A 27,093-nucleotide genomic window follows, 5' to 3' on the forward strand; every position below is an offset into this window, starting at 1 on the left:
TGAACAGATGGGGTTTTTTTTTTTTCTTCATCTCTTCCAGTTACAATAAGCTTGGTGTAGTGGTTACAAGGCTAGACTTTTTTTTTTTTAAGTCCCTTTAAGTTGATTGTCCCTTTTTTCCAATGAATAGTACAAATACAAACTAAAATCAAAACTTGGGGGGGAACTTTCATAGGCAAAAATTAACTGTTACCACCCTTCCTAATGAGTACCACACAAGCAGTCCTAAAAGGATTTCAGCCTAAGCCCTCACTGCATTGGGGGCTTGCAGCTCTCTGCTATAAGTGCTCAGAACGGCTCTCTTTATGTGATGGTTCCCTCTTATTTTAAAGGTAGCACTGTGACATCTTAAGTACAGTTTTCTAAGTGGAATTAACGTGTTGGAAAAGTGTACAACTAAATCTTCCATGGTGAAGGGGGAAATCTGAATCTCTCCCACCCTTTTATCCTGAACTCAGTGCAGGGTAAAAAAGAGGGATAGGGCTGCATTGTCATTTCAGTCCTGTACAGGAGACATTCTGTGGCATACTGCAGAGATGAAGGCACAAGAACTATAGCAAACTATAGAACCAGATCCTTATGTAATGTGAGTTAGCCTAATTCCATTGATTATACTGCTGTTACTCGGCTCTGGCTCACGTTTTTTTTAAAAAAAAAAAAGTAACTACAGAATGACAGTGATATTCAGTCAATACCAACTGTTTGCAGCATCTACAATATTAAAATAAAAATTGAAGGGTTCATAACTTCTCATTAGGCCAAGTTTTGGGAGATAATAGGCTTGATTCTGATCTTACACTGGTTTAAGACCCTTAAGTTGACATACTCCAGACTTGCTGATCTCACATAGATCAATGTATTAGTCTCCTTCACTTTAATGATTTATATTCAGACTCCATTGTGTCTCTCAACTTAGCTGCCAGGTTTTCAAAACATTAAGGATTTACCTGCATGAATTCCACTATAGTGCCTTAACCGTGTTGGAATTGACAGCAACAAGGGTCAAGTTCAATATCTAAGCGTTTCTCCAACAAAACCAGCTTGAGTCATCTCTCTTCTTCCTTCCTTCCCCCCATAACCTGGGACAGTTACAGCCCAGCCATGAGGCAGTACTTCCCCTCTCAGAAACAGAGTGTGAGTGTAAAAAAGAAACTTTAATAAAAGGAGGGACATAACCTGGCTTTAATTTGGGAAAACAAACAGGGTTCATAAACAAACCATCAGCAAAAGACCCACCCCCAAATAAGTTTGGCAGTGTCCTTTTCAGTCTATCAGCCAAAAGTCCCTTTAACATGCCTGTCGCATCTCTGCACCCCACTCACAGTTGTCATCCTTGGTCAGTGCAGAGTCCGGAGGTGCATCTGCAGAGTTCATCTCCCGCCCTGGTTGGAAGTACAGTAAGAAGGCACTTCACTTGTTCTGCTGCCTGGGCACTCGCTCACCACCCTTCCAGCTGATCAGTTAAAGTTGCATGTGCACTGCCCTGGAACAGAACCCAGCTGGCATCCCATCCTGGACACTGAGTGAAGCAAGGAGCTAGTGGTTGACAGTGTAGTCAAGTCAAGGTTTGGAACAGTCAGCATAGCTCAATCAATGAGATTTGGGCCTGCCAAAGAGAGAGTGCAAGTGCCTGCTCTGCCAGCAGTGAGCTTGGACAACTGCGCAGGTACCAAATCCATAAAACAGAAGGAGAATTGTTAACTTAGGAGTGGAAAGGCTTGTTGCATCAGAACTGTGAAGGGAACAGAATTAAAATTAGTGAATGGAAGGTCATCTTTTGGCTTTCAGCTTGGGATATCTTCTGCTAGGCTGCGAGAGAAATTCCTATCTACTGGTGTGTCTGTCCCCCCTGAAGCTCCAGCTCCTACTATGCAAGATGCTGAGTGGGGCCTGGGAGCATGCGCAGGGCACCTGGTTATTAGAAGGCCTGTGCATTTGGTGAATGCTGAGGCTAAGTCCCACAGGCCTTAAAAGAATGATCAAGAGTCAATTGCTGGAGACTTTAGCAGCAAGCCCCTAAAGAGCTCTTTGAGCATGTGCAAATGGTGATTTTTCAGCAATTTATAATTTGGACAAATCTCAATGGATTTTCAGAGGGACAGTAAAAAGCATCTGTTCCAAAGGCCATCCTACTGCTAAACTTTAAGTTCCTTCTCCAAAGAAATGGTTGGAATTAACATTGAAAAAAACCTCTTCTTCCTATCCTCAGAAATGGCTTATCTTCTTTAGCTGAAACTTCCCAAAAAGATCTGCCTGCAGCAGACAGCAAATGTAGAAAACCTTAGCATATACTTAACTTGGCAACTGAAACTAGTGTTAAAATAGAAAAAGTGATAGGCAACCCTTAATAGGTGTCACTGCTAGCTTGATCTGCAGATGTTCTCAGGCTTCCTAGTTCACTAGGGTACACCTACACCCCATTGATTTCAGTAGTCTAAATGCCACTGAAACAAAAGGGTAGTGTTCTTGATTATTCAAGTAATGGCATAGGCTTCAGGAGGCTAGGACTGTAATTTCTACCTATAATTTAAGATATTCACATTTCCAAATTTCAAGGACACACATGACCAAGCAGACTTTCCGTTTCAATAATTCAGGAGCAACCCATACCCTGTGGTGATAAAAGGTACTAACAGCCAACAATTAAATACAAAAATCACTGAACAAACCTCTTCAGTGGGAGAAAAGCAGTAGAAGCTTCCCAGAGCCTTGCATACTCAAGTAATTTGTTCATCTGAAACATACTTAAGGTTTTAAGAAACGGAGGACTTGTGGCACCTTAGAGATTAACAAATTTATTTGAGCATAAGCTTTCATGAGCTACAGCTCACTTCATCGGCTGCATGCAGCCACGGCATGCATCCGATGATGTGAGCTGTAGCTCACGAAAGCTTATGCTCAAATAAATTTGTTAATCTCTAAGGTGCCACAAGTCCTCCTTTTCTTTTTGTGGATACAGACTAACACGGCTGCTTCTCTGAAATTTATGGTCTTAACAGTGCATGTAAGTCTCCTGCTGTAAGAAATTTATTCTCTTCAAAATAAAGTTACAAGCAGATTCTTTACAGGAGAGACAAACCCCCCAAAACGTAGCCACCCCCAAACTGACCTTTAATGCTTAGACAGAACACTACAGTTTCAAGTTTTATCTTTTTACCTAACACACCTGTGTAGGGTTCCCCCTTCCCCCCACTTGGATTTTTCAGATGCAGTGATCCAAGTGCAAGACTGCATTTTAAAGAGAGAGTTTCTTTCAAACAGTAAGCAAAGACAGAAAATGCTATATAATGTATCTAGAAACAAGTCTGGCTTTATCCACCACTTTCATTTCCTTGGTTTATTACTAGACCCTTGCCTTACCCATAGCTTTGTTTCTAATACACATATTGTTTGGTTGCTTACTTACCACCATCCACAATAATTTCACAAGTGCAGCAACTCAATGCCATTGTGTAAACTGGGTTTTTAATGATATAAGCATTATCACTTCTTTTGAAACAGGAAGGTAGGGAAAGAATGATACAAAACTAACTGTTTTGACACTTCAGTAAGCAACCTCTCCCCTTTGAAAGACAGAAGTGCTCTTGGTCTTGATCTACATTTTTCTGAGACCAATTTCAGACTGTGGCAGCCATTTTCTTATTCTATAAACCAATATCTTGATCTGCTAACACCTTCTCTTCCAGCTGTAGATGCTGAGAGTTTAAAAATGAATGAAATGGAGTAACACTGCCTGGCAGAAAGAGAGAGATTACCAGTCGTCTCTCCCCCTCCAGAGGTTCGACTATTCATTCCATCATGCAAACTTCAAAATAAATCCTAATGCCTCTTGTTTGCTCTTCTCTTTCTTACCTCCTAGCATTATCTTGTTTGGTGCATGGTCTGCTTTTTCTTTAAGTGATGGTTAAAATTCCCATTACACTTCATGCCTTGTCTCCCTTCTGGAGACTTCTTTAGCCTAGTATGTTCTTGTTTCTTTTCCTCTCTTCCCATAAGTCTTTTCTCACAATCCAGCTTTCTCTAAAAAGAAACCTTACACTGAGAATACCTTTTCCTTAAACTATGCTCCTGCCCGTGTCTCAGTTTCATTCTGTCTCTGAAAGAGGTTTCCTTAAGATGTGAGCTTCCTGAGCAGAGAAAAGTACTCTAAAGGGCTCATGAGTAATGGGGCAGTAGCCCTAGATATAGAAGTGGGCAGAAGGGACTGTAATGAAGATTGAGATGGCATGCTCTCAGGAGCAGTGCTCTGTGCAGGCCTGATTACACCTTTAGTTATTATATTACATACTCCTTTTAATGATAATCTGTACAGCAGTGAGCTATATCATCACACTTTAGCTGAGTAATAAAAAACAGACATTAAAATCATTTGATCAGAGTTAAATTAAATTAGTCACAAGTAGAATTTTAAAAATATTGTGTTTGAACAGTTCCTGATAGGGCACTTTTCCCAAGATAAGTATAGAATATTTTTTCAAGCCTAACTGATTCATGCACACACAGTGTTTTGTTGTACAGCAGCTGTAACAATATTAAATGATAAATTAAAAGGTACACCTTAAATTGTTCTTTTACAGAGAGAGTGGCTGGAATTTATTACCTTGGGTAAACAGAAGCAAAATGTCTTCCTTTGATTAAAAAAGTCTTAAATTCTACAGAGAGGAATATTAGTGGAGGGAGGGTAAAACACGAGAACGTTCAGTAAGAATGGATTGGTCTAAACTTTTTTCTCAAAATACTCTACACGACAGAGTTCCACAAACCCTTGGAGCAGGTCAAAAATATCCTAGTTATTTTGGATTCATTCATAAAAGAGTTTATTCCTAATACACAAAATACAACATGAGATACATTTATTTCAATCAAATCCTGCCTCAGACAAATTCATTTTTTTAAACAAAACTGAGTCTGCTTATTCAATTAACGTACTTATTCCACCAAATCAATGTATATGTCGATAACTGAAGTAAATTTCCAAACTTCATTTTAGGATTTAGCTACATGCTTGTAGGAAGCTTCTGTTGTCTTTGTTTAGCAGGAATTCCAGTAGCTCTGAATTCTTCCCTTTGTTTCAAGTATTCAATTTTGCATTCTTCATAAAATGCTGGATCATTATAGCTACAAGAAAATAAATAAATAAATAAATAAAATAATATTGTGGCTTCTACCTTAATCAAAGAAGTTAATAACATTTGTGGAACTGAGATGCTACCTACAGCATTAATAACTCTTTATATTTTGAGTTTAATGATCACACACAAGTTGATTTTGAATTTGCCTCTTTCCAATAGCACTTAGCTTAAATTTGCATCTGTCTCCTCCCTAACACTGCCTTCTGCTGGAGAGTATGTTGTTTTCAGACCTAAAGTATGCCACTATGGCTGAAGAACAAAGCGGAGGAACTACTTCCGATATCACAATCCCACTAACCACTGCATTTTTCCTGGATACCAGCTGCTATTTTCTCAACATTTATAGTTGTACAATTGCTTATCTTAAAATTAAACTACTCTGATAACTTGTGTTCCATGGAATAATATACTTACTTGTAATAGGAGCTGAACATATCTTTTTACTCATAAGCAAAATTTGTGATTTATGTATATAACCTATTGCTAATAACCTAATCACTACATATTTAAAATGGTTTTAATTAAAAAACTACAACTGCAGATCATCTCATCAGGGGGTAGGTTAGGGCTTCTCAAAAAGAGGAGTTAGTGCAAAATAAGCTAGGGTCTGCATTCAAAATGCAATAGATTTTCTGCACTAGGGGATATTTACTGCACACAAGGATACTTTGTGTGGTTTAGCTTTGGAAGTGGATTTAAGCTAAACTGCACAAAGGTACTCTTAGTGCAAAATAAGTGTGTCCCCAGAACCGCTAGTGGGGACTATTTCCCCATGTCAACACACTCTTCATATCTGCAGGAATACACAATTTGTGCCTTTTTTTCAACTAAGGGCTTGTCTAAGGGGGGAGTGATTTCTAAAGCTCACAGTAATTGGTCAATGTAGATCCTGCTGGTGTGCTTTAACATAGTGCTATTTCAAGCAGTATCATATTAAAGCCCAAAAGGGAACCTTTAGTGTGCATCAGTAGGATCTACACTGACCAACTAATGTGCAACACTTCAGTGTGCTTCAGAAATTACATCCCTGAAGAGCACATTACCCCATTATGTAGACAAACCCTAAGTAACCAAATCTGCCCTAAGTTATGGTGAAGGGCACAGTGTGTTTGGTCGGGTACAAACAAGGCAGGGCCCATAAACAGAAGATTTAACTAATTTTTTCAATTCACCTTAATTTTTAGAAACACCACTTATGATTTAGCAATAATCTGAATTTCACATTTGTTCTACACTGGCTCCTGCTGTGGCACATCTGCTGTACGCCCAATACTCAGATCTGAGTTCTCCACAGTCTGCTGCAGAGGCCCCAGGAAATGAAGTGCTTATACAGATATATACAGATACATACACACACACACACACACACACACACCACTGAAGGAAGTTATCCAGATTTATTTTATACAACTTCCATAAGGAAGTCCACAATTAATATATAGATTAATATTTACAGCAATGCACGCTTCCACTACATAAACAGAGCTGTTAACTTGTGCCTGGCAACACATACCTTTGACTTAAGTTGTTATAACACGGTGCTGACTGTTCTGAACACCAACAGAGTAATTGCTACAGTTCCTGGTAACAATGTTAATGTATTTTTTCCCCCTTCAGTTTCAGACTTTCGGCCCTAGAGTGACATAATTAATCCTCAAAACAGCCTGGCTGCAGATACTGACACCTAATAGAGTACAAGAGAGAGACTAAAGAAATTTCCAGACTCATTGCTCACATTCATTGGACAAACAAGAGCTTCAAAAGAGAGCTCAGTACAGGTCCCTGACACCATGGTAGAATATTAGTATCTACCAGTACTTTGCTACCACCAGCAGAGCTGCAGCAGTGTTCACAACCATGGGAAATTTTTCAGAAAAAATGCTAGTGTAAAAGATGCCTTGCTTTCCCTGAAGCTGAAGATATAATTGCTTTCCTTCAGAAAATACCCCAACCTAGATTCAGTAGTGGAAGGCCCAAGTCATGACACCTTGCAAACTTGCTTGAAGAGGCTTAGCATCTCCATTCACTTCTGGAATCATCTGAAGATATGTGGAACCTTTTTGAGAGCACCCTGAAACTACATAATGAACTCAGGCATTGTCTAAAGGTCTTGGTGGTTGTCCCCCCCTCCCCCCCAGTTTCTCAATGGCACCATGACTGTAGCAATATACATTTATTTTTTTTGAAGTCTCAGGTTGACTTACTAGGTAGTTAGACATTCTTTCAAGGCTGCATTTTCCTGTTGACATTTCACCACCATAAGAAAGCCAGACTCTTGGCAGCATTTGGTAAAAGCTGAAATATAAAAAATAGAGAGTTTAGATTCTTTTATTATGGATCCACATTAACACAAGTACAATACACTATTTTAAAAGAGTATCTGACTCCCAAATTGACCTGTTTCTGGCATTATGGCAAGCTTGGAACTTTTGTAACTTCAGTATAGCCAAGCATTACACTTAGGTCAGCGATGAGCTTCATGTATTTTTTTTTTTTAAAGACAACTGCAATCTGGCAGAAGTCAAAACTTCTCATTGCTTTTAGCTGAGCATCTTAAAATCTGATGCTAAACTGTCAGGAGATTACTACTCTTTTAGCTAAAAGAAAAGGAGCACTTGCGGCACCTTAGAGACTAACCAATTTATTTGAGCATGAGCTTTCGTGAGCTACAGCTCACTTCATCGGATGCATACTGTGGAAATTGCAGAATACATTATTATATACACAGACACCATGAAACAATACCTCCTCCCACCCCACTCTCCTGCTGGTAATAGCTTATCTAAAGTGATCATCAAGATGGGCCTGCTGGAAATGGCCCATCTTGATGATCACTTTAGATAAGCTATTACCAGCAGGAGAGTGGGGTGGGAGGAGGTATTGTTTCATGGTGTCTGTGTATATAATAATGTATTCTGCAATTTCCACAGTATGCATCCGATGAAGTGAGCTGTAGCTCACGAAAGCTCATGCTCAAATAAATTGGTTAGTCTCTAAGGTGCCGCAAGTACTCCTTTTCTTTTTGCGAATACAGACTAACACGGCTGTTACTCTGAAACTCTTTTAGCTGTTGCAAAAGGAAGCACATACACTGTGTGACTATGGGTATGTCTATGCCGCATTGTAAACCGGGGTCTGTGAAAACTACACATTTTCGGAGCACTATGTGCTGCTTGGCCAAGGTGCTCTTTGAGCAAAGGCTGGTTCCGAGCTCTTGAATACCAGGGTGTCCTCTGCCAAACACAGACCTCACAAACACTCAGCCTGAATGATAGTGAGACACCTTTAGTATCCAACTAATAATTTAATTGGGTCAAATGCCATGCAGACATACCTGTTCTGATATTATCTAATGTCTAAATGATATGGCTCACTCCCGCAGCCACTATGAAATATATCCAGAAATTGCAGTATGTATATTAAGCTGAATAAACCACTAATGCTGCTTGGTTGTATTTTTGTGTGTGTTATGAACAAAACAAATCACGTTATAAACATTTTCTCATTCACTGACCGAGTCTGATCTTCAAGCCTAACAACGGCTAGCCTGGAGCCTCAAGCTGTTTGTAAGGTCTTTGTCACTTGTTTAGCAACAAGATTTTAATTAGGATCTTTCCTTCATACTATATAACACATTAACACTCTCATATACAGTGATGTTGCTAATACCGCCAACCAATTTCTGAAGCTGTGTATTCTGTGACAAATCCCATTTAAAACTCTACTCTCTACTCTTCATACTGATAAGTCAATGTTATTGTGGTGAAATAGCTTGTGTATGTTAAAAACACTAAATCAATGGCTTCATTAGTGTTGTTCAATAAAAGTTAGGACTGTTAACGTTGTGTTTCTTCTATGACTAGGCTTCCAAAATTTGCTAAGCATAATAATGACTACAAGCTAGTGTAGTAATGACAGTAATTACTAAACCAATTAAATACCACTAGCTGGATAATTTCCTCTTGTGAAAGCCCTTTGGAGAGGAGCTGGGAAACACTGAGGTGAGGTTTACGCCGTGGAGTTTCCAAGCAATCCTCGCCCTGGTGACAGGTCCTTGGGGACCTGGGAGCATACAACGGGCATAGTCTCCCACTCCTACAGCTCCTGGGGCTGCACAAAGAAGGAAACCACTAGTTCCATGGAGAAAATATGCTGCCCTGCTGATTCTTCTCTATAGCAGCACAGCTCAAAGGAGCCTTGCTACTACTAGCTGTATCTCCTTTAGTAGCATTGACTCCAGAATGCATTTCCTCTTTAAAATCCAAAGGTTCAGCAGGAGGAAATGCCAAGGAGAATAGCTGATCATCTGCTCTGCTCCCTATCCCCAAATCCCACCGATCACTCTCAGGGGTGTCTCATAGAGGGGAGAACACAGAGTAGGCACATCTCCCCGAGAGAGAGCGAGATGATGGATCCCAGTTCCATCTACTTACAGCAGTGAAAGGAACCACCCAGCCTTCAGAAAAGTATCTTATTTTGTATAACACAAAAACTAAAAATGGAATGTATGAGGTTCTTTAAATATCAACATTTAAAAATGCATAGCCTATAACTGATTTCCTACTAATTAGTTACCCTGTGTAGTGTGCAATTAATTTTCTTTCCATTCAATAACTTTACAAAAAATATCTAAAGAATTTAATAGAATAGGTTTTGTTAAAATTAATTGGCATTTGCTTACAGGTACTTATGACTAGTTGCTTACAAGAGGTGATGGGTTTTTTTAAAATGCTGAAATAAAAAGCTACTATGATTGCAAAATTAAAGCCATTGTTAAGCTATATTTTTCTGCTCAACAATTAGATGCACTTTTAGATCCTAGCTAAATGTGTGCAGATATTTTAGTGGATATAATCGGTAAACTGACTTTTCAGAACAGTTATTTTATGCCAGATGAATTTAGGACACTGTTTAACAGTATAATAAATATACTGCTGATTCATTAACAGCAAAATCTAGCAAAGCTAAACAAGTAAGAATAAATCAAATTATGTCAGCTGAAAATTGGAAATATACTCTTTTGTTGAAAAATGTAAAGTAATTAATTGTAATGTAAATGTAAAGTAATGAATCATCCTAAATATATAGACAGAATGATGGGGTCTAAATTAGCTGTTGCTACTCAAGAAAGATCTTGGAGTCATTGTGTATAGTTCTCTGAAAACATCCGTTCAATGTGACCCAGCAGTCAAAAAAGCTAACAATGTTAGGAACCCTTAAGGCTAATAAGATAACAGACAATAAATATCATAATGCCACCACATAAATCCATGGTGTACACACATCTTGAATACTGAGCGTAGTTCTGGTTGTCCCATCTCAAAAAAGATGCATTAGAAATGGAAAAGGTATAAAGAAGGGCAACAAAAATTATTAGGTTTCAGAGTGGTAGCCGTGTTAGTCTATATCAGCAAAAAGAATGAGGAGTACTTGTTTGTGGCTTAGAGTGTTTAGAGACTAACAAATAAATAAATATGCTCAAATAAATTTGTTAGTCTCTAAGGTGCCACAAGTCCTCCTCGTTCTTTTTGCTGATACAGACTAACACGGCTACACAATACATAGTCAACCTGTGGAACTCGTTGCCAGGGAATGTTGTGAGGCCAAAACTGGGTTCAAAAAATAATTAGGTAAATTCATGGAGGACAGATCTATCAATTGCTATTAGCCAAGATTGCCAGGGATGAAACCCCATGCTCTAGGGGGTCCCTAACCCTCTGACTGCCAGATGCTGGGACTGGACAGCAGGGAATGGATCACTTGATAGTTGTCCTATTCTGCTGATTCCCTTTGAAGCTTTTAGCACTGGCCACCCTTGGAAGACTGGATTACTATCCTAGATGGACCATTGGTCTGACCCAGTATGGGCAGTCTTATGTTGTTGCTCTGATTTTCCATGTTTCTCCTCCACATTTGTACACTAATGTTTTTACTCTCATGGTTTTTTGCAAACAGTGATCAATGTGAAGTAGTTACACAGTAGCAAGTCACTGGATCAAATACATTTTACAAGTTTAGTGTACATAGAGATACTTTTTGGGTAAGCTGATGCTGGGAAACAAGTTAGTAGAAAAGGGAGCTCAAGGCTACTAGGGCCAGGCTCAAGTCATTGACTGTAAGTGCAAATGTAGCTGAGTACCTCTTCATCTGCATGCATAACCACAGTAATCACATTCTTTAATATAGGTGTATATTTGTATGCAGACCCCCAACATAACTCCTTAAAAAATCTGGCCCTGTATATTTGCCGGGACACTATTTCCAATGGCTCACGTTGACTTACTGAGCAGTTGCTAGTGCAATGTTATTCTGTTAATGTACCCTCCACAGGCTCAGCTCTGCATGATGCTGGCACATAAGGAGTAAATATAGATAGAGCCCTGTGTGGATACAAAATTTGTATCTACATCTGATCCGCAAACAAGCATCTGTAGATTCAGATATTCGTGGATATAAAGCAGGTATCTGCAAATTTGCAGGGCTCTACACATAGGGAAATTTGTCTCCACAAAAGTAGCAGGGAGAATCTTGCTGTTTTGCTGAAGAGTGGGCTGGCTGTGGGTTTGATCCTGATTCTGTTGAAGCCCTATCATATTATATACTGACTAAAGAGGGAGTGGGCTTCCAGTTAGACGGTTTCAAGCCATCTGAGCAGGCCTGCTTGTTTACTGAAATCAGAAGGACTTCTCCAATTCACAGGAAAGCAGAGAATCTATCTAAAGTTCCCCCAAAATATTGACAGGAGCCTTTTTACAGACTCATTTTGAGAAAAGGTAAGGTCAAGCTTTACATTTTCTTTTTCTTTACAAAAGACCTGTGAATGAAAAATACAGGAATGATGCACTGCCTATTCTGACCATTTGGGGGGAAATTTTCTAAAGGGCCTCAGACTAGTTTCTAAAATGTTACATGTTGTTTTGTAGTTTTCCTGGGGCAAATTTCTGCTGGGGCAAAACTCAGAAGTGCGTATGCAAATCAATATTTTATCTACTTATACAGTACCCATCACCATGCTATCTTCAAAATCCCCCTGTGAGTTGGGAAAGTATTCATGTCTAAGGAAGTTACATGAACAATATAGTTCAGATGTATAATGTACCAATATCACCAGAGGATGGTCAAACCTAAAGGCAGTGCAGGCTATATACTGATATAATACACTTTTTAAAGGTGAATGAACACTGAAAACCTTTCCAAAATAAGTGTATTTTAGTGGGATTTGAGTGAAAAGAAGGTGCCACGTGCCCAAGGGAACATTTTCATACGGAAACTGAATAGTGTCTTAAAATGCCAGACTACTTGATATATATGTACACTAGTTTCAATTTTAGCAAGTTGCAAAAACTTAAAAGTCCACAAAAATGAAGTTTTTAAGGCTGCTTTTGAACAGCTGGACCTACACGTATTATAAAATGGTGTTACTAGTAAAAATCAGAGCAATACAAGATATGCAAAATGTGCTGTAATAGCACCCAGGTATTTATTTAGTTTCTTTTTAAGAGAATGCTATTACTGAATTAAAAATGTATAGCTTTTTTGTTGTTTCTTGGAGATTTCTACAGTGTGGCCCTATCTCACCATTTCATAGCAACGTGACAGCTATAATCACTATAAAAAAATAAAATGTGGCTCTCTCATTAAAAGCCTTCTAAAGCTTAAGACTTGTCTAGTGAACATTCAGATTTCTAGCCCCCACAGGCTCATGCCAAAGTGCTGTGCTGCTTTTTTGTAATAATCAGTCCTTCTGGAAGCTGCAAAGTAAAAAAAAAAGGCTGAAGACAACAGGAGGTCCCTCTCACTTGTTAGCTCACCAGTCTTGATCGGTTGAAGGCGTGATGTCCCAGTGAACAAATCTGGAAATGCATAGCGAGCATTCCCTAGCTTCAGAAGGCCCTGCTTGTGGTATATGGCCATGCAAATAGAAAGCATCATTACAAAGTGATAAAACTGCTTCAAGCTATATAGCTTTAATGTTGCCGACGCTTAACACAGAAGGAAAAAAAGGAGCAGGTTAGAGCATATTAGACATCCCCGCATGAACACACACTACTTAATTTACTCCTCTCTCCTTGTATTTCTAAGCACTTTAAAATGCATGTGATAATGGTGTAAGGGACTACGGTGCAAGGCCATTTTAGTTAGAAATATTTGCCAGAAGCTCTCCAGCAGCCAGGAGAGCGTTGTTCTAATTTTAATTATCTCCAATTTTATATTTTTTTCCATTAAATATCTTATGATCTCTAAATGCAGAACATCAAAAATTCCAGTATTAAAAATCTGCTTTGGGGAATAACTGCACAAATTGGGAGCAGTATTTTCAGATGTAATCTCAAATCAAAATCTACAGAAACAGATATTAGGTTTAGCTGTCACCACAGTATTCTGGTTCTAGCTATTTTCATACTGAAGACTGATAACTTCAAGGTACATAATGGGCTACGACAAAAAAGTAAATATGTAAGATCTGATTAAACTCATAATAGTTTAATATTTTTATTTTTAACAGCTACCAATGTAGATTGTAACTCCAGGGGTCTAACCTTTCACATTCAACAGAATGCAGCCTGTTTCCTGATATTACATGCTGAGTGAGGAACAGTTGTTCTTTCAATAATGATCTCAGCTCCGGTGATGGGAGGCAACAGAATATGGAAATAAAGACAGAAATTTGACTTCGTTGGTACAATAAAATATTTTTTAAAACTTGTCCACTGGTTTGTGTGTGTAGTTAATGAGTACTCCCTCTCCTGTGGGTGTCAGCCATACATCAAAAGACCAGGCAGGACTAAGTGACGGCAAACCAAGCTTCTCCCATTTCAGACGCTCTGGGTGCAATCCTGGCCCCACTGAAGTCTATTGTAAAGCTTCCACTAACATCAGCGGAGCAGGATTTCACGCTCCATTTTCAGAATCCCCAGTTAATGACTTCCAAGCTGTCAAACAAACCTGGTTAGCCTACACCAGTTGTCACCAACTGGTCAATCACAGTTTGGAGTGAATGTTTAATTAAATTCAAAAATGTATATGCTTGTTTTGTTAAAATATTATATGTTTGCTGTTGAAGAAAAACATCCAGAATATATAATGTTGTTGTTTTAGTTAAATACAACAATTTAAATGTCTGTCTGGTGATGTTCTCCTCCGAATACAGCATGGCAAGAAAATCCTCCAAATATTAATGATTAACCTGTTGAATTGGAGATAGTTCACCTCCCAATGACTTCATAAAAATCTGCTTCAATTATCATTGGTAAATGAAATAACCAAGCAATCATTCATTTTCTGATATAGCTGTAAAACTAATCTGAAAAGTTTTCAGAATAAATCACTTTAAAAATGTAGTGTGTGTACCTTCTAAAAATGAAACCTACATCTATCTCTGAGTTGTGAAGAATATGTATTAAGGTTTATAACAACCAAAAAGAATGTACTTTTATGTAGAAATCCATGATTAAATTGAGTCTTCCTGACTAGTGATTTAAATCAAATCCACCCTGAGAGAACTTGTGGAGAAGGGGCCCACTTAGAGAGTTTCTCAGGGAGGAAAGTGGAAGAGAACAGATCCTGTCCCTTCAAAGAGGAAACTAGGGAGATGATGTAGGCTCTGTTGACGCAGGCAACGGCTCCAGAATTAAGACTCTGTTTTGAGGGACAAGCAAATGGGGGAAGCCCTGGAAGGAATCCCCTACTTCCTCTTCCCCTCCACTATCCTTCCAGATCTGGAGGAACACTGAAGCAAGGTGAATTCATCTAATTTCACCCCGGTCCGTGCCCTCTGGCAAGTAGCTGGGTGGCGATATTGCAGAGTCACTGCTTTGTTGGACCTGGGCTGCACAAAATACACAAGAATATAAGAAAAGATGCTTCTTGTAAGTAATCAGAAATATGTGACTTCCTGCCAAAAAGCGAGGATGGATATGCCTCAAAACTATGGGAAAATTAGCCTCACAACATGCGGCAACACCAAATCAGAAACAGACCATCGTTAAATGTGATATAAAACTCCATTTCCAGTGTGATACCCTATCCTAGGAAAGAGACTTTGAGACATATTGACTTTGGTAGCATTTGTTTGCTTGGTCATGCTAATCGAGTTACTAAAACTGTAACCAGCTCCAGTTTTACTGATATGTATCCAAAGATAACATCCCTGATTCACAACTAGTGAAGCCATACAAGAATAATAAAAGGTATTTCCTCTTAAATATGACTCTCAGAAGTTCTCTGTCACAGGCACAAGGGCCATCTCTCATTTTCAACACCAACTTATCACCTCTCTCCATTTCAGACAAAGCTGATTTACCTCATTTTTATTGTTGTAAAGAAATTAAACCCAAATTAACTAAAGCTTTAGACACATTTCTCATGTATACCTCATTCTGATTCTCTCTCACATCTGTGCCCTTATCACACTGAGGAATATAATCTTGAATGCTAGGATAAATGTACTGTCCAATTTAATATCCTTCCTGATTCCCTTATTTCATTATTACATCTATTACACAACAGTTACTTCACTGAAACAAATCAGCATTTTAACTGATTATTAAAGCATTTTGTTTCCCGTACAGTTTTAAAAATAGATAACCTAGTACACCATTCTAGATGTCCTCAATGTAGTGATTTACTTTAGAGAGAATGAAAATATATTACAATATGGATAGTCATAGTCTATAGTTCAAGTACATTTATTTCAGAAGGGTAGGGACTGAACCAGAAGGCTGAACCAGGATCCAAGTTGAGCCAGAAAGAAATGCATGCAAAATCCGAATTTCTAGCCAAACTAGATGTGTGTGTGTGTTTTAGATACACATTCTATTTAGCTTTATAGAGTATCATTATCTTTAGTAACAAATTATAAAAGAAACTGAGCTATTATTTATGAGGTTTCTCAACACACTGTATTGCATTTCTGTGATAGACAGTTTGGTGTATGAAAGGGTTTGGACTGGTGTGACACTAAAGGGTAGGAGGAGATAGAGTACGTGCAACTATAATTTTACATTTTAAATTGCATCAGTTTCTTCAGTGCTACATCAAAATGAAAGGCTGGCGTTACATATCGTTGCAGTATGTGTGGATACACTAAACAGTTTGACACACAGTAAATACAATAACTAGTGAATACAAGTGAGTCTTAATAGTCCTCTTTGAATTATAAGCTTAAATTACTACCAATGGAGAAAAAAAAGCTCTCTGTGAACAGTTGACAAGTGGCATGTAACAGAATCACCTACCCATTGAATTATTTTTCTAAAGATGATTGATCTGTCAAGGTAATGTGAGAAAACGATCTTAAACACGTGAAAAAAGATTATGATGCTGAACATTTTTACATATAATAGATCATGGAAAATTAATACGATCGTGAGACCTTTTGGTCCCATCTCCACAAGCCTTTAAATATAATTTAATGCTGTTTAAAAAGGGTTCCAACTAAACTGATTACCAATGCTGTTAGACAACTGATGTAGGATCAAATTATGCTCTATGTTAAAAAAAAACCCAGTGCTATAGCCTAGCTCAGGATTCATATCAGAAAGTGGTTTGAATGGAACCACATTTAAATAAAATTTGAACATATTTCCTAAACTTTGAGCCCCAGTAAGTACAGGGCCTTTGTTTCTTGCTAGATGCAGATAAATTCATACTAAAAACACTCAGGGTGGAGGTGGATGGGTGTGTCTGTTATATAACACACAGACTTGAATTACAAACATTATTCCATTTATGGTCACATTCAGTGAGACAAACAAAATATTTTAATATTTTATAAAGTTTTAATATGTATAAGTTTTTTAGTTTGATCACATAGAAAAAAAATCCTCTGAACTTGCCCAAGTGCTCTCTACTAAGAGGAAGAACTGCCTGGACTTTGATTTAATGGGGCAGATCCATATCTGGTGTAAATTATCTTAGTACTATTACACTAGATGAGGATCTGCCCAAAAATCTTTAAACCGGGCAAAGGTTGAATTTATATGAGATTATCTTGCTGTCACAAGTATTTCTCTTCTTACTGAATAAACAACACGGCAGAGAATGCCAACTGCGCAGTAGGGAAAATAGGACAAAGTATTTGTATTTTCTTTTAATTGTTTATCTGCCCTAAAAATTCAGGAGTGATGGATTTCCCCACGACTTTATATATAAAATGATGTTCTAATTTTGGTATGAATTTATTTTTAAAATGTTCACTTTGTATTAGGTTATGAAAGTTTCAGTTAAAGATATACAATGAAAGGATTTTTAATAGGAAAAAAGTTGGTCAGCCATCCTTTCCACCCAAAAGTAATTTTAAAATTAATCACGGAAGACTAGCATTCTCTGGCTTTACATAGAGGCCACTCAGAAAGCTAAAAGTGAATTTGAGGGGAACAGTGTTGCTTTCTTCATTTTTAAAGTGTTCATGTTTGAATAATATTATGGATTGAAGAGCTCCCCATGTACAAAGATGGTGAATACTAAGCTGATTACCTATTTTAACTACAATTTATCACGTCTGGACAACAAGAAGCATGGAAATACTATGCCTATATATAAATATGCAAAGAACAGCATTATTCTTAGTGTACTGGCGTTATCAACATTTACATTATGGGTGTGTGTGGAAAATTCATTATGTTGAAGATTCATGACAATCAACGTATTAAAATACCTTGCTAATAAATTGTTATAATACTACTACTTTGCACTTACCTAGTACTTTGTATTGTCAAAGTGCTGTGCAACCTAATTAATTTATTGCAATCAGCAATTATTGTACACCCACTTTTAATATCCATTCAATATATGTAGTATTACCCATTACCAAGGTCAATCGATCCTCAGCTCTGGCTGTAGTTTATTTAAAGTCTTTACAATTTTACTACTTATGAGCAAGTCCTATTGAGGTGTTATCTCACCATTTATATTTTCTCAACACTTATGATACTGCTATCACACTCTTAAAATAAAAAAAAACCTGTATCATGATCCAGACCAGGTTTAATGTTCTCTCTCTCTTTTTTGGAAAATAAAATAAGAAATGACATATTTCTAAGATTTGAATCACTCTCTTAGCGCTATCAACACAGGAAAAACGTCAAAGCAGCAATGGTGTTTATGAAAACAGCAGAATCTAGCTGATATTTAGAAGAGTATACAGCCAAGGCTTTAAATCCTTTGTTTCTAAAATATGTACAAGATATTAAAGTGATACAAAACTTTGTATATCAACAGTTATTTTATGACAGTTATGCTTTTAATTTTGTATTAAATTGTGATTTATTAGCTAGTTACTTTGAAGATTACTCAGTGTGCACAGAACGGATTTACTGGTGCATTTAATGAGCCAAGAGGGTAGTAGAATGAACATGAAAAGATTGTTTTTATATTGTAGTACATGAGCTATTTGATATTTCTAACACAGTACAAAAGAAAGCTTCTCTGTAGATTGATCATGGTTCAGTTAACATCACTGAATATCTAATACCTCCAACTCAATTAATTCTCACCTGATTAAAATCAGACTGATATTCAAACTAAATCATCTCTCCAGTCAAGTAGAAATCAATATTTCTGATTTTACTTTCAAATTACAACAAAAAAATAAAATATATGCATCTCAGTATGCCAAGAGTGGTTTTCCTATTCTAGTCTACTATGGCAGGCATAACACAGCTGATTAAAGAATTATTCTAATTTGGGCACAAATATATATAAGAATAAGATTAATTTGAATACAGAAAGATGGAATGAAGTAATTAAATACATCTTATACAGGGCAAACAAAAATTACATAAAGTAAACCCCGATTCTTTAAAATGAATCTCTCTGTTACCAGATCAAATATTTTATTTGCCTTCCAAATGTTCACCTGTTATAACACACTTATAAATAATTATAGAATGCTTTTCCTCCCAAAGTATCTCAAGCTATATACCAGCTTCACCAGACAACCACCTCCAAACTGGGGGTGGCAGACAGGCAGACAATTAGATCATAACACGCTCCCTAGGAGTGGGAGAGGGGAAAACCAAGAATCCTTTTAAGGGGGGTTATTCACAATATCAAAAGCCACTTTTCCTATCCCAACAGTGCTCTCTCAGCATGGAATGGCAGCCACCTCTTGAAGTGGCAACATGATCAGTGGATCCAACAATAAGTTGGAGAAGGTCTATTATTCTCCAGTATGAAATGTTGAAAAGTGTCTCGCAGTTGAAAGGGGAATACGCACATAGAAAACTGACAGAGGGAAAACCAGGATTAAACTGCAGTGCGAAGAGGAAATATGCTGGAATCCCCTGAATTAGACTGCCTCTTCACATCCACAGTGTAGCAACTTCATGCATCAAAATTCAGGAACCAATCTGAAGCAGTTGAACTGCCAGGGACATAATGCTGCCATATTGGATCAGACCAATGACCCATTTATTCCATTAACTTGTTTCCCTCAGCAGCTATTAACAGCTGCCTCAGAGGAAGATGCAAGAAATCCTGCAGTAGGCACCTATGGAATAACCACTCCTCAGGGGTCATTTCTTCTTAATACTTACCTGGTAGAAGCTTGGCTTATGCCCTGATGCATGAAGTTTTCTCTCTTCCAAAACACTTGGGAAAACAACCTTAGGTGCTGTAAATTGGCATATCTCCACTAACATTAATAGAATGTTGATTTACATCAGTTGAGTATTCGGCCCTTGGCGATTTGGCGGTGATCTTTTAAATCCTTATCCATATCAACATCAAATCCTTTTTTGAACCCAGCTAGGCTCTTGGCCTAAAAGATGTAGTCAAAGTTCTAGACTATCCTTGCCTGTATAATCATATTCACTTTCTCCCTGCCTGATTTTTGAAGTAGCTATACAATGGCAAAGAAGCCAGGAAAAGACAGCCCATATGGATCTGCAGAGGCAATACAGTCACAATATTTCAGGTGACTGATCAACTTTCTCATGTAATTGCCTCTGTGAAGCCCCACCATAGGGGATTAGCAGCAGTAGTAATTACCAGGACGACGGCTGAGAAGTTAACTAACTGAAGACTAAAGGACTGCCCTCTTGGAATGAGAATCCAATTTGGCTCTACATTGGAAATAACAGTGTTGAGTAAAGGAGTAAACTGAACTCTATCGGTGCCCTTATGAATCTCAGAGACCAGCTACGGACGGGGCTCTAATGTCCCTCTAGTAGCGTTACACTAGAAGCTCATAGCAAGGTTGGGCAGAATCATATTTGGATTATTGGATAGCCTCTGGGCTGGGACAGATTGTTATTGGCCTTTGAAGAAAAGCTCAAGAGGGAAGCTACTAGGTGTGATCCAGTAGGGCAATTATAATGGCCACTTTTAACTGTGTTGGTGCAGCACCTTGTACAATTGCAACTGATTAATTACTGCTGTAATATTAACAAATAATAATTCATGTTTATTTTTCATACATTACTTGCAAACTCTGTTTATTCTGTGTTTCATACCATCACAGTACACAGGTGCTGAAAAACATGAAAGATCTTAACTTTTTAAATAAATTCTCAAGAAAGAAAAGGAATAGCCCAGTTTCACCTGTGTTTAAAAAACCAAAATATTTAAAAGACATGACGTCATGAAAAGCAATCTGATTCAAAATCAAAATGTAAAATTGAACATGAGTGGAGGCAAGTGATTTACTAAACAACAACAACATAACTAGAATAAAATGATTTTTTAAAATGTTGTATCTTAAAAATATAACCAAAGTTTACTTTTTGACTACAGCTGATGGTTCAAGGGACATTTGGCAGAGACCTTTTAGCAGCAGTGATAGGTACATAACTGGTATATCTCGATAGCACTACAATTTCAATAGAATTTCAATTTAAACAGTAGCAAAAGAGAGTTGGGGCAGGAGAAATGATAAAGAGGGCAAGAAGCAAATAATAAAGTGCATGTCAGGAGTTACCAGGCTCAACATTTGACCTGACCTGATTTCCCTTTATTCCGTATGTGGGTTTTGCACAAAATAAAAACGCTATCATATATTGTTTTAAATGAAAAAAAAAAAAAAAAAAACAGTTGGTTCCAGCACCCCCACCTAGATGTGAAAATAAACCAAAAGAACAGTGTAAAAAGCAAACACCCCCCTCCTCACAATGAAAAAAAAAAAAAAAGACTTGTTAAACCTTTAATGCTCATTAATACGAGGAAGAAAGGCTTTTAAAAAATATCATGAAAAATATCTCGATGTTCTTTGAAGTGAACATACTCTCCTTTAATTTACTTTACACTTAGTTGATTGGGTTTTTGTCCTCTCTAGAATGCCTGCTATACAAATAGGTTTCTCAGGTCAAAATAGCTGTAAAAAGTGAGGAGGCTTTGTCAGGTTGCAAATATACAGTATGCAACAAATGTAGTCATCTTCAAGCCTATTAGTCCAAATTGCTTCAAACAAGTGCTACTTTTAAGAGTGTAGATTTAATTTAATTTTTCTCCCCACCCTATCCTAATAATCCTTGACATCAAATGTTACAATATCAGGCGCTGGAAGAGGCAGAACTGGAACAAATGCAAGTTCCCCCGTGGCTACTGCCCGTCAATGCCTGGTTCTATATAAGCAACCTACATCAGACTTGAGCAGCGCAACGTAGCCTCAGTGCTGATTTTCCCATCTCCTTTGGGAGAAGCTGTCCCACGCACAGAGGCATCTGAAAGCAAGTGTAACATCGTTGATAAAATACAACCACTTCATAGTGACTGACTCCTTAGCTGAACTCCCTGCCCAAAGAAAGTCAGTCTGTAAAAGCAGAGATCCACGGTAAGTAGCTACACTGGCAACAAGCCAGGAGTGCAGTCTAAAGAGAACACCTCTTTCCACCACAAGATGGAGATAAAGCAGACAATTTGTTCTTCTCCTGGAGAGGCAGTCACATACCAAAATTTGTACAGCTACAGCAGCTGTGGCTTAACACTGACTATTTCATCTTTGCTTAATCAAGTTACTGTACTTTCTGTGGAAGGACCTTTTCCATTCAAAATTAAATGGAACACTCAGAGAATATAATATTGTGTTTCTTTCTTGTCTGAATGAAGAACAAACCTTCCACATTTGGAGCCAGATCATGCCCTGTGTCCCTGCACAGGTGCAGGGGATGGCCTGGAGTGGGGAGTTGTGGCTGGCTGCAACCTGGCTTCCAGCCACCACGTACCCCCATGCAGGAACAGGGCAATCACAATCCTCCTTTTGCTCACAGGGTCACAAGCTATCCCAAAGTGTTGCATGAAAGAAGTAGGACCATAATTGCAGCCAGGGTTTCTCTACACTGGCACTTTACAGTGCTGCAACCTTCTTGCTCAGGGGTGTGAAAAAACATATATTTTAATTTTTCTTTTTCAGAAGCATTTTATGCTGTGCTTACATACTGAAATTTGTCATTAAAAAAAAAAAAGTATTTTGGGTCCTTGTTACAGCTGCCCTGTTGAGATAAAATATGCATTTATCTGTACAGGAAAAGAATAATGTATATGTTTGATTATGTAGGGCAGTATAAGATTATGATTTCCTTAACTATTTATTTCCATCTTTTTAAATAGTTGGGCATTATACATTTGGTGATAGTTGAGTACACTATCACAGCTTAGCAACTGAACTGCTTTTGAACAAAGTACTTGTGGGTTGGGGATTTCTTAAGTGGTGGGGTTGTTTGGTTTTTTTTTAAATTATACTTCCTTCGTTCATTTACGTACACAAAACAAAGGTAAAATTTTTAAAATTTCAGATACATGGCTTGGAGGAGCAGCCAGCTTATTGAAAGAGTGAATAATATTGGTCAACTTAATAATGGTTGAAAGCCAACATCCAAATTGCCCCAGTAACTTTGAAATTGTTGTGAAAATATTTTTTTCGGCAAAAATGCACTATGAGCAAGAGTGATTAGTATTTTGTAAGGGTTATGGAAAATAGTGAGAATGCACTATATACAAGCAGTACATCACAAGTCTTTCAGACCCTGATTCAGGAAATGACTTTAGAGCACATATTTAACTTTAAGCATGCGTTTGTCCCGCTGATATCAATTTGCTCAAGTACATTCCTGAATCAATGCCTGAATCAAAGTGCTCTTAGAGTACTTTCGATCACCTTTCCAAAATACTGCTCAGTCCTGCTTGTAATCAGTGCACTTGGCTCAGTTACCACCTGTTTTTTTCAAATATGGTTGCTAATGAGTTTTCAAGGAGATGTAACCAAATGCAATGTTCAAAGGGATAAGTTATTTTTGATCTAGAGCGTGACAACGACACATTAGACAAAAGCCAAAATTTCAAACCAGTGTAATGTTTGAGTTACTGGTCACTAAAAACCTTACATTTTATTTCAGACTTTTCAGAAACATTCTCCTTCAGCATAAATCTGGTTATTTTCAGCCAAAGCAATTTTCTAAGCCAAATCAACAGGGGGTTTATTAATGGAAGTTTGTAACCAACTTCACTACGGAAGAGTTACCACTGCTCTATAACAAATTTAATAAGTAGACACTTGTGTAAAAATAGTGAGCAAGCCTGAGCTCATCTACTCAGTGACTCGATGAGGACCTGCCCTGGTCAGCAAGACCTCTGATGAAGGGGCAAATCCCCTTGGGGACCTAGCTGACAGGGTATAGGAGTTTCCTGCATCACTAGTCCCAGGGCCACAGTCTGGGTATGAACTGCCAGGTGGGGGTGGACAGGGGAGAGACAGAAGCAGGAAGAGGCAAGACTGCCACCACAAATCAAGAGTCTGCAGCCTAACAGCCCCTACTCAGAGCAGAGTTGCTGAGGGAAGTTGTTTGCTGTGACTGGTGGACAGACACAGACAACTGAGGCTGCGATACAGTGCCCAGGTTTATATGGAATACCACCACGCATTCTATCAATGGCGGCTTCTGTGGCATTAGTGCGCATAGTAACCAAACAGTTAGTAGTAGACCAAAAGATTATCTGTATAGGGCTTTATTAATAAAACCTGGTTTTAACGTCACTACACAGGAGCTACCACTTCTCCAAAATAAATCCAGTTATTAGATGCTCATATAAAAAAGTTATGTAACCTGAAACATTTAGACAAGCGGAGGAGTTGAAAACAAGCCTTTGGCCAAAAAAAAAAAAAAAACAAACAAACAAAAAAAAAAACATCCAACTTCGTAACTGTGAAAGAACCAAATTACAGAAAGACTGGAAATCTGTTTGTCAAATCATGGCACAGTGGACTTGGATCTGATCTCACATCAATATAAAACCTGCGAAGTGCCACTGACTAATAGAAATACTCCTTATTTATACCAATAGAGGCAATAGCAGAATCAGGACCTACAGCTGCAACACCCTTAAAAACCCACATTAACATACAGTTACATCATCTGCATACAAACACATTCAGAGTTTGGAAGGAGACAAGTGCTTCCATATTTATTGTGAGTGCACCTGTAGTAACTGTTTTAAACGTTGGATTCCAGTAGGTTTTTGAAAGCTTTATTTCAAGGGTGTTTTTTTCCCCAAAGCTTTTAATTTGAATGACAGAAATAGTTTTTAAAAGTAATATACCGCAAAAGGAATACCTATCTTTTCATAAGAGTAATGAGACAGGAAGAGCTAAAACTGTTTAAATATTTAAAATGGTTTTTTTTATGCAAACACCCAACTGTACTTTAAAAAATGTAATTGAAATATTATCTGTGCATCCCATTAGAAAACTACTAGCAAAACCTGCATGTTTATAATTTAGACAAAGATGATATAGCTTTGTTTTAGAAGAGCATTCTGGTCATGTCTCTTTCCACAACACAAACATTCTAAACCAGACAAAAATGAGATAGGACTGCTCAACTCCGACGAATTGCTCTCCCAGCAGTTTGGTAATGAAAAGTCAGTCATAATGATAGGTTTCAGAGTAGCAGCCGCGTTAGTCTGTATTCGCAAAAAGAAAAGGAGTACTTGTGGCACCTTAGAGACTAACCAATTTATTTGAGCATGAGCTTTCGTGAGCTACAGCTCACTTCATCGGATGCATAAAATGGAAAGTACAGTGAGGAGATTTTATATATACACACAGACCATGAAAAAATATACATTGTAAGGAGAGTGATCACTTAAGATGAGCTATTACCAGCAGGAGAGTGGGGTGGGGGGAGAGAAAACCTTTTGAAGTGATAATCAAGGTGGGCCATTTCCATAATGATGTCCATACTGCAATAAAACTTCAAAAATGAATGCAAGTTCCATCACAGTTTTAACACTGTTCGCTGGCTTCTATGAGGCAAGATTCACAGAAAGTTCTCCACATAATGACCTCACTCTGAAACCATAAGATATTGTTAGTTCACTACAGATTTATCTGAGACTTAATTTTTGGTAGACTGTAGCTGGGAGTTGATATCTGGGTGTCAGAAAGATGAAGATGAGAAGCAAATATGGAGGGGAGGGAGAATGACCCAAAACAGAAATAAAAGACATGGGTGAAAGGGGTTGTTGAGCAACAAGATCATGAACTTGTGGAAAGCAGAAAGTCTTTAATTCTCAGAGTCAGTGGGAGCTGAGGGTACTCAGATCTTTGCAGGATGAGAGAGAGCGAGCAATATCTAACGGACAGGACACTAGACAGGAGACACAAGAGACCAGAATTCTCCTCTGCCACTGACCCATTGATTGACCATGATCAAGTCACTTCAACTCTGACTCTGTTTCCCCTCCCACCCTTTGCCCATCTTGTCTATTTAGATAAGCCCTCTTGCGATGTGAGCTCCAATCACAGTTGAAGCATTTTCATAGATTCACAAATAAATAATAGCTGGGCCCCATCAGAGGTTGAAAACAGAGCATTATTCTGAACTCGTTTACAGTTGGATAATATGGAGTAACTCCACTGATTTAAGTATAATTACCGTGGATGTGCTCCCCCCTGGAAATGAATTCAGAATCTAGCACAAAGTCTTTACTTAACTGCTTCCAGGCTCTGAACCAGGTGAACTATTATTTATTAAAAAAACAAAAACAGAACACCCTCTTCACTAGGTAGGTATTTCAAGGATCTCTCATACCTTTCCTTTCAAAAATCAAAACCTAACATGTGTTGTATTAACATAAAACCCCTAGAGGGCAACTAAGCTTCAATTTCAACCATCTTAAATATTCAGCTGCTTAACTAGTTTACAGATTATGTAAACTATTTCCTTCAATCTTCTATTTTTTCATTTAAAAGAAGTGAGCCCCTTTCATGCTCAAATCACATTACAGCTGCCCATTTAATATAGATTGTCTCTGGATGGGCAGTAGTGATTAAAGTTCTCAATTTAACAAAGCTCAAATGCGGAACAAACTCCTTTCAACTGCAACAGTGAGCCACAATATCAAGGACCTCATTTGAACAAAAACTCACAAGAATCATAGATTCATAAATTTTAAGGTCAGAAGGGGCCATTATGATCGTCTAGTCTGACCTCCTGCACAACGCAGGCCACAGAATCTCACCCACCAACTCCTGTAACAAACCCCTAACTTATGTCTGAGCTTTTGAAGTCCTCAAATTGTGGTTTAAAGACTTCAAGGTGCAGAGAATCCTCCAGCAAGTAACCCATGCCCCACACTGCAGAGGAAGGCAAAAAACCCCCATGACCTCTGCCAATCTGCCCTGGAGGAAAATTCCTTCCCCAAATATGGCAATCAGCTAAACCCTGAGCATGTGGGCAAAAGAAGACTGAAGTCATATTGGCATCATTTCTTTAATATAAAGGTTTCCACAATATGAGATTTATTATTCAGCTCAGATTATTCTGTGCTTCTGTTGTGGGTTTTTTTAAAGGCAATAGCGGGGTGAAAATATATTTGCCTGAGACTGTGACAAGCGTGAATTTGGGTCTATAATGATGGGCTTGCCTTGGAATGAGATACAGTTGAGCAGAACAGATGGAGGACATGCTGGGATATTTGTCTGGCCCTACTTGCACACTACCCATGGTTTAAGTTTTATATAGCA

The 27,093-nt window shown here is 38.1% G+C and overlaps 1 protein-coding gene across 1 annotated transcript in view; it reads right to left on the minus strand.

The window, feature by feature from the left end:
• Positions 1 to 3,855: 3,855 nt before the first annotated feature.
• CMC1 (C-X9-C motif containing 1) overlaps positions 3,856 to 27,093 on the minus strand; it is a 64,362-nt gene continuing 41,124 nt past the window's right edge. The window contains exons 3-4 of the mRNA XM_074945636.1: positions 7,337 to 7,427; positions 3,856 to 5,118 (exon numbers count right to left, since the gene is read on the minus strand). Of these exons, the coding sequence (XP_074801737.1) occupies positions 4,998 to 5,118; positions 7,337 to 7,427 (212 nt within the window). The 3' untranslated portion in view covers positions 3,856 to 4,997. The remainder of the gene's footprint in view (positions 5,119 to 7,336; positions 7,428 to 27,093) is intronic.

The sequence above is a fragment of the Natator depressus genome, chromosome 2 (assembly GCF_965152275.1).
Source record: "Natator depressus isolate rNatDep1 chromosome 2, rNatDep2.hap1, whole genome shotgun sequence".
Classification (NCBI taxonomy): Eukaryota; Metazoa; Chordata; order Testudines; family Cheloniidae; genus Natator; species Natator depressus.